The sequence below is a fragment of the Trachurus japonicus genome, chromosome 16 (genome assembly GCF_045865225.1).
Source record: "Trachurus japonicus isolate A0001 chromosome 16, Traja_1.0".
In the NCBI taxonomy this organism is placed as follows: domain Eukaryota; kingdom Metazoa; phylum Chordata; class Actinopteri; order Carangiformes; family Carangidae; genus Trachurus; species Trachurus japonicus.
Window position 1 is genome coordinate 30765728 of NC_140922.1, and position 13811 is coordinate 30779538.

The 13811-nt window shown below is 44.8% G+C and overlaps 2 protein-coding genes across 2 annotated transcripts in view; both read left to right on the forward strand.

Annotated features, from left to right (window-relative positions):
* The window catches only part of lingo4b (leucine rich repeat and Ig domain containing 4b), a 363055-nt gene extending 355398 nt beyond the window's left edge, over window positions 1-7657 (forward strand). The window contains exon 4 of the transcript XR_015037894.1: window positions 7643-7657. The gene's annotated coding sequence lies outside the window, so the exon portion shown is untranslated. The remainder of the gene's footprint in view (window positions 1-7642) is intronic.
* Window positions 1-11132, forward strand: part of prdm1a (PR domain containing 1a, with ZNF domain) — a 15653-nt gene extending 4521 nt beyond the window's left edge. Inside the window, exons 3-7 of the mRNA XM_085803037.1 lie at window positions 1544-1663; window positions 3329-3581; window positions 8436-9565; window positions 9689-9817; window positions 10413-11132. Coding sequence (XP_085659163.1) covers window positions 1544-1663; window positions 3329-3581; window positions 8436-9565; window positions 9689-9817; window positions 10413-11030 — 2250 coding nt within the window. The 3' untranslated portion in view covers window positions 11031-11132. The remainder of the gene's footprint in view (window positions 1-1543; window positions 1664-3328; window positions 3582-8435; window positions 9566-9688; window positions 9818-10412) is intronic.
* The last annotated feature ends 2679 nt before the right edge of the window (window positions 11133-13811 follow it).

Below are 13811 nucleotides of genomic sequence, written 5' to 3' on the forward strand. Positions count from 1 at the left end.
TTTAATCTGAGCTTCTTGTTTGCATCAAGACTCATTAGATTTAATTAATTACAGTCTAAATTAATTAATTAATTACACATCTGCTCCTCTGCCCGGGGTTTAAAAGGTCGCAGCAGCAGCAGCAGCAGCAGCAGTTGTCTCTTTCTGCAAACGCAGAGCGGCGTGATCGTATAGATTTTCTCATCAGTTCTTATCAGCAGAGGAAAGAAAGAAAGGGGGAGAGATAGATAGAGAGACTATCAGCTGATATGAAGAGAGAGAGAGAGGAAGGAGGGAAAGGGCCGAGTGTGTCGCTCTGATCAAAGACAACACACACACACACACACAGAGAGAGAGAGAGAGAGGGGGATTTCCCCGTGTCACCAGGGAAGGAGGAGAGGAGTTTGGGAACGGCAGCGTCTGTTTGCGTGGGTTCAGTCTGCACATAATCCCTCGCTTTCCTCCTCCTCTTCTTCTTCCTTTTTTCTTTCTTTCTTTTTTCTTTTTTTTCGTTCTTTGATTAAATCAGATGAGAAACAAAGAAAGAAAGAAAGAAAGAAAAAAAAACAGAGAAGAAGGTGATTTAGTGTGTTGTTGTTGAGTATCTGGATGTTTCCCCTCTCTGTGAAGTGGCAGTCAGTGGTTTTGGTTTGATGTGGCGACGAGTGGAGGTGTGACGACACACACACACACACACACACACACTTTAATGAAGCGAAGCATGAAGTTGAGCTCGTTAATCTTCGTCTCCGCTGACAGGTGCTGTGTGTGCGTGTGTGTGTCTGTGTGAGGCTGAATTTGTTCATACAATTAGACTTAATGACATGTCGCTGATGTACAGGTAGCCACTTGAACGCATGGAGCTTTAAAGGGATAGTTCAACATTTTGGCAAACTGGCCCATTGCCATGATCCCTATAGTCATAGCAGTAGGTTTGTTACCTTTAATTGTCGGTGCAAGCTGTTTTTAGAACGGCGGAGCAGAGCCGTGAGCTGCTCAGAGCTACGCTACGGAGGCTAATGGGATTTCTTGGTTTCCCTCATCATCAAACTCATCAAATACACAATCCAACAACTCCAAAACGCTCTGGTGGACAAGTTGTGACCTGCACATTCACCACACTATGAGATAATAACACAACGTTACCAGACAGAGTTGTTTTAGAGGGAAATTCATGCAAAACCGCTGATACTCGTTCCCGTCGGGGGCAGTTTTTCAGCAAGCAGTCTCTGTATTTCCCTCTAAACCAACTCTGTCTGGTAACGTTGTGTTATTATCTCATAGCGTGGTGAATGTGCAGGCCACAACTTGTCCACCAGAGCGTTGTGGAGTTGTTGGATTGTGTATTTGATGAGTTTGATGAGGGAAAACCAAGAAATCCCATTGGCCTCAAATAGCTTGCACCAACAATTAAAGGTAACGAACCTACTGCTATGACTATAGGGGTTATGGCAATGGGACAATTTGCCAAAATGTTGAACTATCCCTTTAAGATGTTTGCACACAATCCACTTCAAAGACATGTTGTGTAACCTGTGTTGTGTGTTGTTGTGTGTGTGTGCAGGTGGCCGGTGTGTGCAGCAGGGAGTACATCCCCAAAGGAACTCGCTTCGGTCCCCTGGTGGGAGAAATCTACACAGCTGACAGCGTCCCCCGAGACGCCAACAGGAAGTACTTCTGGCGGGTGAGTGTATATAGACGCACACACACACCACACCACACGGAAAACGCACATTCATACAGACACGCACACACGCACAAACACTCAGAGAAAGACGAAAGACACACACACTTCCTCAGAAGCCGGAGGGACCCCTGTGTGTGACGTAAAGTCAGTGGAACAGGAAACTGGGCCCGAGGAAGACGAGGATGTGATGTCACCGTTACACAAATAACATGTCACACTGTGGTTCCTGTAAGTCCACACACACACACACACACACAGAGAGAGACACACACACACACACACACACACACCCACACTGGCATACACACACTCACACCTACCATTCAGCAGAAGAATACAACTCAACTCCATCACTACCGGTAACTCACAGTGAGAGTACACACTCGCACAAAACCACCGACGTGACCACTGCTTCCACCGTGCGTGTGTGTGTGTCTGTGTGTGCGTGTGTGTGTGTGTGTGTGTCTGTGTGTGTGTGCGTGTGTGTGCGTGTGTTTGCATGCATGTGTGTGTGTGTGTGTGTGACCCACCGTGCACCAAAACCACAAGCAAGTCACCAAATCAGAAAGGTGTTCCGTTGATACTCATATCGCACTTTCTCACACAGAAACGAGAGATCGAGGTAGAGAGAGAGTGAGTGTGAGAGAGAAAGAGAGAAAGAGAGAAAGAGAGGTAGAGAGAGAGAGAGCGAGGGGGAGGAGACGTCCTTTCTCTTTTCAATATAAAAGAGGATCTCCTCCTCGTCCTCCTCATCATCGTCACTCGTTCGTCTGAGGGAGATGAAGGTGACGAGAGCAGCATGGTGAGAGAGAGACGGAGCGACGGAGCGATAAAATAGCGATAATTAATCACTTAATAGCGTTTTTTATCTTTTATATTTATAACGTGGTCACTTTTCTAACTTTTTGAGTTAATTTAACAAGTTTTTAACTCAGTTTTTGTCATTTTTTTTGTATTTTTCTTGATTATTTTGTTACTTTTTTAGCTTATTTTTCTTCTTTCTGACTCATTTATCTGCGGATTTAATCACTTAATAGCGTTTTTTATCTTTTATATTTATAACGTGGTCACTTTTCTAACTTTTTGAGTTAATTTAACAAGTTTTTAATCAGTTTTTGTCATATTTTGTATTTTTCTTGATTATTTTGTTACGTTTTTAGCTTCTTTCTGACTCATTTATCTACTGATTTAATCACTAAATAGCGTTTTTTATCTTTTATATTTATAATGTGATCGGTTTTCTAACTTTTTGAGTTAATTCAACAAGTTTTAACTCAGTTTTTCTCATTTTTTGTATTTTTCTTGATTATTTTGTCACTTTTGTAGCTTCTTTTTCTTAGTTTTGTTTGTTTCTGCCTCAGTTATCTACTGATTTAATCACTTAATAGCGTTTTGTATGTTTTATATGTATAAAGTGGTCAGTTTTCTAACTTTTTGAGTTAATTCAACAAGTTTTTTTTTATTTTTTGTATTTTTCTTGATTATTTTGTCACTTTTTTAGCTTCTTTCTGACTCATTTATCTACGCTTAGTTGCTGTATCTACTGATCCATTTACTCAGTCGCTGCGTTGAGTTCAAGTGTGAGAGAGCAAAGTTATAAAAATAAAAGACTTTTATTACTTTGTATTTTAAATATCTCTAATATGTTTTATGTTCCTGCAGATCTACGCGGACAACGAGTTCCACCACTTCGTCGACGGCCTGGACGAGACGCGCTCCAACTGGATGCGCTACGTGAACCCGGCCCACTCGGCGGCGGAGCAGAACCTGGCGGCGTGCCAGAACGGCATGGAGGTCTACTTCTACACGGTGAAGCCGGTGCCCGCCGGCGCCGAGCTGCTCGTCTGGTACTGTCACGACTTCGCCCGGCGCCTCCACTACCCGCCGTCAGGAGAGCTGATGATGCAGAAACTCAGTAAGTCTTTATTATTGTTATTTTATTATAAGGACATAAACTGGTCAGAAAATAGAAGTTGGGGCTTTTATTGTGAAAGGGTTTCTTTTATTATCATCTGAGCTGCAGAAAATCAATAGGCGATGTACTGTAGGTGTGTGTGTGTGTGTGTTTGTGCGTCTTGAGTGTGTCCTGTCGCCACTGTTAAAGCCTAACGGTGTGTTTGAGTGTAGCTGTGTCTCCTTCCTCTCTGAACATCAGCCTGTCATTATCTCACACTCACACACACACACACACAGAGGTACACGACCGACAACCTTTCATCTCTGTCAGTGCCATCGTTTGTATTTGTGTGTGTCTGTGTGTGTGTATATGTGTGTGTGACAGTGTAATTACACAGACAGGGGGATATGGCCCCTAATGCCACAGTCTTACACACTTAAAAACCCGCTTTTAACATGAAAGCACACACACTGACACACACACTGAAACACACACACACACGGAGACATGCGCAACCTCAATAAAAGAACCAGAGACAGTGTGTGTGTGTGTGTGTGTAGTTGTGTGTAGTTGTGTGTGTCTTCTATGGCCTTTTTATGAGGAAAATGTCTAAAAGTCGGCGTCACATTTTACAGACACACTGTTAATCTTTATCTACTAATCAATATTTGTATTTTACTATTATATATTTTTTTAGTGACTACTCATCTTCTTAAAGGGATAGTTAAACATTTTGGCAAATTGGCCCACTGTTTGTTACCTTTAATTGTCGGTGCAAGCTATTGTTCGAGGTAAATTCATGCAAAACCACTGATGTGCGTTGCCTTCAGGGACAGTTTTTCAGCAAGCATTCTCTGCATTTGCCTCTAAAACAACTCTGTCTGGTAATGTTCTGTTATTATCTCATAGCGTGGTGAATGTGCAGGTCACAACTTGTCCACCAGAGAGTTTTGGAGTTGTTGGATTGTGTATTTGATGAGTTTGATGATGAGGCAAACCAAGAAATCCCATGAGCCTCTGTAGCGTACTGTAGCTCTGAGCCGTTCTAAAAATAGCTTGCACCGACAAATAAAGCTATAACAAACCTATAGCGATTATGGCAATGGGCCAGTTTGCCAAAATGTTGAACTATCCCTTTAAATCCGAAGTCAGGGGAAGAACCAAAACGTATCTTTGTTTTGTGAGGAAGTTTCAATAAGAGACAAACACTCAGGACACTTAACTCCACTTTAGCCGAGGGGGCTGATCAAAGGGGTTGAGCGAGCTAAGAGGAAAACAAAGAGAGAAAGAGAGAGAGAGAGGGAGAGAGTGGGAGCTGAGGGGTTTCCAGGTGTGACTGCAGGGGCTAATAGCAGCTAATACTATACAGCCAGCCTGGGCGACTCCACTGCCATGCAGGGAGGAAGAATGCGCATGACCTGGGGGACGGAGGCAGGGGGTGTAGTGTGTACAGTATGGGCCGATGTGTTGTCTCTAATTAGCTTCCTCTGTCATTTAGCCCCACAGGCTGCTGTTGACCTGCTGCTGACTTTACATGTTGCTTTTATTTTATTTTTTTTACCTGTAGGCGCAATTTCTCAGTTTATTTTGCTTTTTTTTATGTGTTTTTCCGTTTTTTTCTGTTCCGATGAGCACATGTTCCTCAGATGAGTGAGTGCAGCTCTGCAGAAATAAATAATCTCACCAGCTGAGTAAAACCTAGAACCAACCACCACAGTCTCGGTGTCTTAGTGTGACGTTAAAGCAAAACCTGGTTTATTAAAGGGCAAAAGGGTAAAAAGAGGCTGCAATGTCGTCGCCGTTGTTTTAACGTTTAATAAACTTTTTTTTCCTGAAGCAGAAGCGAAACAAACTTCATGCAAATGAGCTAAAATAAAACAAATGAATCGATAAAAAGTGCAGCATGGTTTCCGCTCTCTGTAGATGAAGAGATAAAGTCTTGTGATCGCACTTCCTCCTTTAAACCTATAATTAAATTATGCAAATTTTTTGTTTTGTTTGTATTTTTAATCTTAAGTTGCTCTCGATTTTTTTTTTAACTCTCAGATATTGCTCAGTTTTCTGATCGTTATTGTTTTATTATTGTTAATATAATAATATAATAACTTTTTAATTACACGTTGTGTCCTGGTGGTAGCGCTATAGAGCTGCCGCTGCTCCAAACTTTTCGACTTTTATTGTTTTATAGTTTGATTCCCGAGGAGCTCGACGACACCGACGACGTGTTTTTCTGTTTTCTCTTTTGCCCTTTCCAGCGCAGTCATAACAAAACCAGACGTGTGTGTGTGTGTGTGTTTAAGTGTGAGTGTGAATGAGTGTGCGTGTGTGTGTTTGTGTGTGAGCTAAATGACTGAGCGTCTCACTCCTTCACTTTCTCCTCCTCCTCTTCCTCCTCCTCTTCTTCATCTATTTCTTCTCCCACTCTTTCTGTCGTTGTCGCCGAGCATTCTTCAAGTGTTAGCACTTGAAAGCACCTGTCAGCCATGTGTGTGTGTGTCTGTGTGTGTCTGTGCGTGTGTGTGTGTTGTGTTCAAAGACAGTCTGCTCTAGACCGCCGACAAAAACACTCTCTCTTCCCACAGACACACACACACACACACACACATAGTTGTAAGCAGGACATGCCAAAACATTCACACCCAGTCTTTTCATCTCAAACACATGCAAACTCACACTCTGCATGTGTGCGTGTGTGTGTGTGTTCGCATGTGTGTGTTCATGTGTGTGTGTGTGTGTGTGTCGGCCTGATATATTTGCCACTTAAAAAAGCCCAGAGGAGGTGGGAGGCTTTCTGGGGGGGTTGGAGGTAGAGCGGCCCCTCCCTCTGTTGACTACTTGAACTTCCTGGCAGAAGGACGTGTTGACAGATTGATATCTGCAAGATGGCCGCCCTGTTTGTTTTCTGGAGTGAGGGAGGAGGAGGAGGAAGAGGAGGAGGAGGAGGAGGAAGGCTAGCTGATAACCTCAGTGTTTACATTGCCGCTATACTACTGATGCAAGGGTCACTCAGTGTGTGTGTGTGTGTGTGTGTGTGTGTGTGTGAGGGGGAAGAGGGGGGGGCTGCATGGCGCTCAGGATTTACTCTGACAGCCTTCATCTCTTATACACACTTCTACACACACAATCTTACTCCACACACACACATATCCTTGTAATGCTATCTTTGTGAGGACACTCATTAACATAATGTATTCCCTATAGCCCCCTTACCCTAACCTTAACCATCCAAAACAAATGCCTAACCTTAACCATTACTTTTAACCTAACTTAAACCTAATTATAACCTAAAGTCTTAACAGCCCTTGGAAAAAGTGAGGACCGGCCAAAATGTCCTCACTTCCCAAAAATGTCCTCAATCTGTTGGTTAAAAACTTGTTCCAGTCCTCACAACGTAGTATGTACAAGAACATGCACACACACACTTATATATATACTATATCTACACATGCACATCATGTGACAAGTTACACACACAGAGGTGCCTGCACACAAAGGCCTCTGTCTGATTTGTTGACTCTTCCACTTTTGGTGAACACTCACACTCATACTTAACACACAAACACGCTGACACACACAGACACAGACTCACTCACACTTACACACACACATAGACACACACACTTTTGATCAAGCTCCTAATTTTCTAGCCCATTCACTATTGTTTCCGGGTCAAGAGGTCAAATGAAAGAGCTTCCTCCTCACTCACTCACACCTACTGTCTCCTCTGCATGATGAAAGACTGGATTAGTAGGAGCTCTCTTTCTCTCTCCGTCTCTCTCTCTCACATACACACACACATACTCTGTCTCACACAGACACACACACGCGCGCTCTAAAAGCCCCAGGATGTCAGCTATAGCAGCAGCAGCACATCATCTCGGCTGTTAAACGGCTGCAGTCGGGCCTTTAAAGCGCCGTCGTCTATTATCTATAAGCTCGTTTACTGCCCAGTCAACTTTTTTTCTTTTTTTTTACCACGAGGTCGCCCAGAGGGGAGCGTGTGTGTGTGTGTGTGTGTGTGTGTGTGTTCTTGTACATACTACGTTGTGAGGACCGGAACAAGTTTTTAACCCACAAAGTGAGGACATTTTGGGAAAGTGAGGACATTTTGGCCGGTCCTCACAATTTACAAGGGCTGTTTGAGAGTTAAGACTTTAGGTTATAATTAGGTTGAAGTTAGGTTAAGAGTAATGGTTAAGGTTAGGCATTTGTTTTGGATGGTTAAGGTTAGGGTAAGGGGGCTATAGGGAATACATTATGTTAATGAGTGTCCCCACAAATATAGCATTACAAGGATGTGTGTGTGTAAATGTGTTGAGGGCAGGAGGAGGACATATAGTATCTTTAGCAGGAAACCTTCCATCATCTCCTTCTATCTGTCAATTTGATTTTTATCTTGATTTTATAGACACACACAAAGACAAAAAGACACACAAACACACACAATGCCTGAACACCTTGAATCATGTCAAGCTCAACTGTATAGATTTATATTTTTATATTTAAAGGGAATCATGTCAATCGCAACTGTACAGATATAGATTTTTATATTTCAATGAATCATGTTAATTCCAGCTATATCGATTATTTATAGAATCATGTCTAACCTTGTAACTATGTAAATTTACTTTTCCCGTTATCTAATGGTCCTCTGTCTTTTTGGACTTTTTATGTTAATTTATTGTATTGTTTTACTATTTACTGTGGGTACTCTAGCACTCACTGTCCATTAATATGCATTGTCCCGACTATTTGTCCCAAATAAACAAATAAAGTAAAGTCAAGTAAAGTAAATTAAAGGCGACTGTCACGTCTCACTTCCTGTCTCTTGCACGCTCCCTGACCCCCTCTCCTCTGTCTCTCTCTCCTCAGAGCAGTCTCTCCTGGAGGTCAAGCAGCAGCAGGTGAGCGGCGGCGACGAGCGACTGGTCGACTCCTCCAGTCCGTCGCCCGCCATCGCCACCGCCACGCTGACCCCGACCCCCACAGCGACCCCGCCCCAGAAGAGGGAGCACAGCGTCCTGTCCATCCTGCGCGGCACAACAACAACGTCATCATCATCGGTGAAGAAGGAGCCGAGCCGGCCGCTCGCCACGCGGCCGCCGCGCTGCGCCAGCGACAGCCCTGAGCGCCCGCTGTACCCCCGCGCCCTCTACCCGGCCTTCAGACCCCCCCACCACCACCACCAGCACCACCACCAGCTGGGCTACCGTTCCCCCGGCAACCAGTCCTCGGCCACGCCCAGCCCGTCGGCGAGGAGCAGCCCGGACAGCGTCGGCGCCGGCAGCCCGCCGTCCTTCTACCCGGCCGCCGGCCTCGGCCCCTACGCCGGGTACTCGCCGCCGTCGTCCGCCGCCGCGCTGTCCTCGCCGTTCTACCCGCCGGCCGCCGCCGCCGCGCCGCCGTACTCTCGCTACATCCTGCCGCATCACCCGGCGGTGGGAGGGATCTTCCCCCGGATGTACCCGCTGTACAGCAGCCTGCTGCCGGCCCACGTGCCGCTGCTGCCGTCCGACCGCCGCTACCTGATGCCCGACCACGTGCACCCGTCCGCCAGAGACTTCCTGTTGCCGGGGCCGACCAGCGCCTTCTCCGCCGCCGCCGCCGCTGCAGCCGCCACGTCTCTGAAGGACAAACCCCACCACCACCACCACCCGTACCACCTTCACGAAACGTGCAACCGCGCCCCGTCCCGCGGCTCGCCGACGGCCGGCACGTCGCCGCCCAGCGAGCGGATGCCCACCAAGCCTACCTCAGCCCTGCTGGGCCACATCAGCAGCAACAACCACCACAACCACCACGGCGCCAACGGCAACGACGAGTGTCTGGCCGACGACGACGAGGAGGGGGCCATGAACCTGAGCAAGGTGAAGCAGCGTGGCGCCGGCGCCGGCTCGGCGGGCTACAAGGCGCTGCCGTACCCGCTGAAGAAGCAGAACGGAAAGATCAAGTACGAGTGCAACGTGTGCAGCAAAACCTTCGGACAGCTGTCGAACCTGAAGGTGAGCGCCGGCGCCACGGCGTCTTATCCAGCATCCCATCATCATCGTTCCTGTGTTTTGTTTTGTTTTGTTTTGAGCTAGAGAAACATCCCATAACGTTTCCTCTTCCTTCTTGTTCTCCAGGTTCACCTGCGCGTCCACAGCGGCGAGCGACCCTTCAAATGTCAGACCTGCAACAAGGGCTTCACACAGCTGGCTCACCTGCAGAAACACTACCTGGTCCACACCGGGGAGAAGCCGCACGAGTGTCAGGTGAGAAACCAAATAACGCATTTGTTGTCAAATGCTAAAATTGATACCAACATCAATTCAGCTGTCAGTAGATCAGCTTGTTCTGTCTAAACCAGGGGTGTCAAACGCCAAATCCGGCCCGCCATGAGATGAATTTACCAAATGTGAAAATGATATAGTAGAGAGTCTCAAGAAATTTCAATTGCATATGTTTTGTAAAAGGACAGTTCATGCAAACATCTTAATTTAAGCTTAAGTTTAATTGTATCAGGGACAATGTACAAAATAACATTAGTCTTGAGATGAGAGAAGATGCTTTGTACCAGATTACTAGCTACTTTCCATCCGTAAATTGTTAATAGTGTGCTTCTTGGCACTAAGACAAAGGGAAATGGTTAAAGTTCTCGTTATTTAAAGGTTATAATGCTGTTATTTCACCGGCCCGGCCCCCCACTTCAGATCAAATCCTGCTGTATGTGACCCCCTGAACTGAAATGAGTTTGACACCCCTTGTCTAAACTGTTATTCATTTGTATTTGGAAGAGGAAGATGTTGTCGACCTGGACAAACGAGATGCTGACGTCCTTTTTCCTTCTGTTTCCTCCTCCTCTGTCAGGTTTGTCACAAGCGCTTCAGCAGCACCAGCAACCTGAAGACTCACCTGCGGCTGCACTCGGGCGAGAAGCCGTACCACTGCAAGCTCTGCCCCGCCAAGTTCACGCAGTTCGTCCACCTCAAGCTGCACAAGCGGCTGCACTCCCGCGAGCGCCCGCACAAGTGCCCGCACTGCCACCGCCACTACATCCACCTGTGCAGCCTGCGGCTCCACCTCAAGGGCTACTGCATGGTCGCCATGACGTCCAGCGGCGGCGCTAGCAGCAGCAGTCCGGCCGTCGCGGAGGAGGTGCAGCGCGCCAACGAGGAGATCGAGCGCTTCGACGTGAGCGAGCACGCCGAGCGGCTGGAGCAGCTGCAGGGCGGCGGCGTGGAGCTGGAGGCCATGTTGGAGAAGCAGGTGCTGGGGATGCTGTGGAGGGCCGAGAGCGACCTCAAGGCCTCGCACTTTCACTCCTCTTCTTCTTCCGCTACGGCCGCCATCGCTAGCTACGCGGCGGCTACTACGTACGAGTCCCCGAACGAGACGTCGGTCATCAAGATGCGCCGCAGCAGCCCCGTGCTGCCGCCGCTGCCCGCTAACGTCACCGTCAAGCAGGAGTCGGAGGAGCACGCGTGAGCTTCGACGACGCTTTTTTTTTGCTGTTTTTGCTGAGACTTGTCTGAACTGCGTTGCCCGGAGCGACCGCTGTAAATAAATAAGATTTAAATGAAAAGAGAAGAGAGAAAAAACGCCACCTTTCAGGACATGACATCATGAAGGTGTTGGTGTTGTTTTTTTTCGACCTATCAGGGACTCGCGTACTCAGGGCTACAAGAGACACTGTCCCACGACTACTTAACGGTTTATTTTACTTTAGAGACAATCAACCACACAGGACTTTAATGTAATTAATATAATGCTATTATCATTATTGTGTCGTTGTTGTTGTATTATTATTATAATTATTATTATTTGGTCTGTATTTTCAAATGTCTTTGTTGTTTTTTGGATTAATTAGTTGTTATATAACCTCCTTAATTTATTATTCTTTTTATTTGTTGTCCTTTAAAAAAAAAAAAGAAAAGCAATAAGTGGAGCTGATGTTTCCACTGACAGGGTGAAATCAATGTGTTTCTGTTGATCTGGTTTTTCTTCTCTGTAGATAGTCTCTCTCTCTCTCTCTCGGCCTGTTATCTGACCTGTCCGCTCTTTTCAGGGTTTTTTTTTGTTTTAAAAGAGAGTGTTTTGTTTTGTTTTGTTTTGTTTTGTTTTTCAAGCCAAAGTCTGGCACATATTTTATTTTATTTTGAAGCTTCCTTCAGCTCGTTCCGTGTCGTCGTCGCTCTGATGCCTGATTAATTTAAACAAAGAAAAAAGGGCATTTTTTTTTGTATATTTTTCACAACAGTTACCTCAGTGTGTATGTGACGAGTGTGTAAGTGTGTATGTGTGTGTGTGTGTGTGTTTTAAAGGACGGCTGAAGGTGGGAGCTTTTTATTTATTTGCTTTTTATGTTTTTTTTGTTTTGTTTTTTTGTTTTGCTACTTGAAGAAGAAGAAGTAGAAACCAAACTGAAGCGGAGTGCAGCTCTTCGTGTGGTCCAAAGCAGCTCAACATGTAGCACATAACGGACTTCGGGTGAGGGGAGTGGTCGGGGGGGTTCACGAGCCGCCCCCCCTTCCTCTTCCTCCTCCTCCTCCTCCTCCTCTTTTGTTTTTTTTTACAACACTGTCTACAACCAAACCAAACAGGGAAGTGAAACGTTTCCTCAGATTTCTGGGATTCTCACTCTTCGCTATTATAGACGCTAGAAACCAAAGTTCACGTGGCTTTAACTTTTATCAACTGCACAAACCAAACAAAGGAAACTGAAACCAAGGGAACAATTAAGGGAACGGAACGAGGGAAGGACTCGAGGAATCAAAAAAAAAAAAAAGCGCTGAAGAAGGGAAGACGAACGAACTGTGTGTATATGATGATGATGATGATGAAGTGTTGCTCTTTAGCTGTTGTCACATGTTTTTGTTCTTGTATGTTTATATTTTCCCCTCCCCCTCCCCCCACCTGTCTGCTCTCTCTCCTTAACGAACTGGTAAACACCAAAGCACCTCGGCCTCGCCTCCTCGTTATGCACTGGCCCCTCCCCCTCTCCTCCTCCTCCTCCTCCTCTTCCTCCTCCTCTTCTTACTTTATAACTTCAGTGCCGATGCTCGCACCGTTTTACACTGTGGACGATTATCACTGAACCCGTTCATGACGCATTAAGACTCGACCTTAATGTTACTACAGCAGCAGCTCTATCTCTCTCTCTCTGTCTGTCTTTCATCATCTCTCTATCTCTAGACCAAAGCATCTCCTTCTCTCTCTTCCCTCAACGACTGTCTGTCTCTGTTTACATTCTGGTTTACATTTTACTTATTTATGTGCAAAAATGTCAAAAAAGTTGTAAATTATGATATAAATGTTCACTGCTCTAATCTGAACCCTGTGGCTACGACTCGTTTATTCTCACTTCTTCTTGTGTTTTTGGAGTAAAATGAAACAAAAAATACATCTCAGATCATGAAAATTAAATATAAGATTTTATTTATTTATATTAATTTGCTATTTGTACATTTGAAAGGGACATACAGTAGAAATCCTTGTGCAGAGGATACTCAGACTACAAACATAAAAGAGTAAAGATACATTAAGCAAGTGCACACAACTATATAAAAAACAGGACAAGAGTAGGTAAAGAAACAAAAAATACATTAAATAAAAATAAATATCAAACAGATACTTCTCACTGCACCTAAGGATGTTGCACATATCCCATTTTTATTGTCTATGAACAGATGTAGGTGGTGATGGCATTTAGCTTTTGCCATCAGTCTCACTGTAGCAGAGAAACTCGTGCTGGTGTTTTTTTTTCAGTTCATGGTGAATTGGATGAGTTTGCATGAGACTGGTACACAAGATGTTTTTATTGATCCCTATAAAGAAACTATGTACCACCATGTCAGATCATGCAGCCAACACAATGACAATGAGAAGAAATACGAGATTCAAGATTTTTATTGTCAATTCTCCATACTTCCTTTTTTCCATGACATACGGTCCGGATGAATAGAAAAGCCGTTTACCTGTCACGCCTTTAAAGATAAATGGTATAAAATATAAATTAGACACTCTAAGAAAAAATAAAATAAGGTAAAAATAGAATATAATGCATTAAAACAACCCATGTCCAACAGCAAATGAATAGAAGATGTGAATGAAAATGCATTAATCCTAAAATCTTTATTAAAAAAAGCATCATTTCTAAAGCATTTCTCCTACATTAACACTAATTATTATGTAAGACATAAACATTTGAACCGTTATAAATGTCTAACTCTGGATCAATAAAATCATTTAAACCATCTTTAATGACAC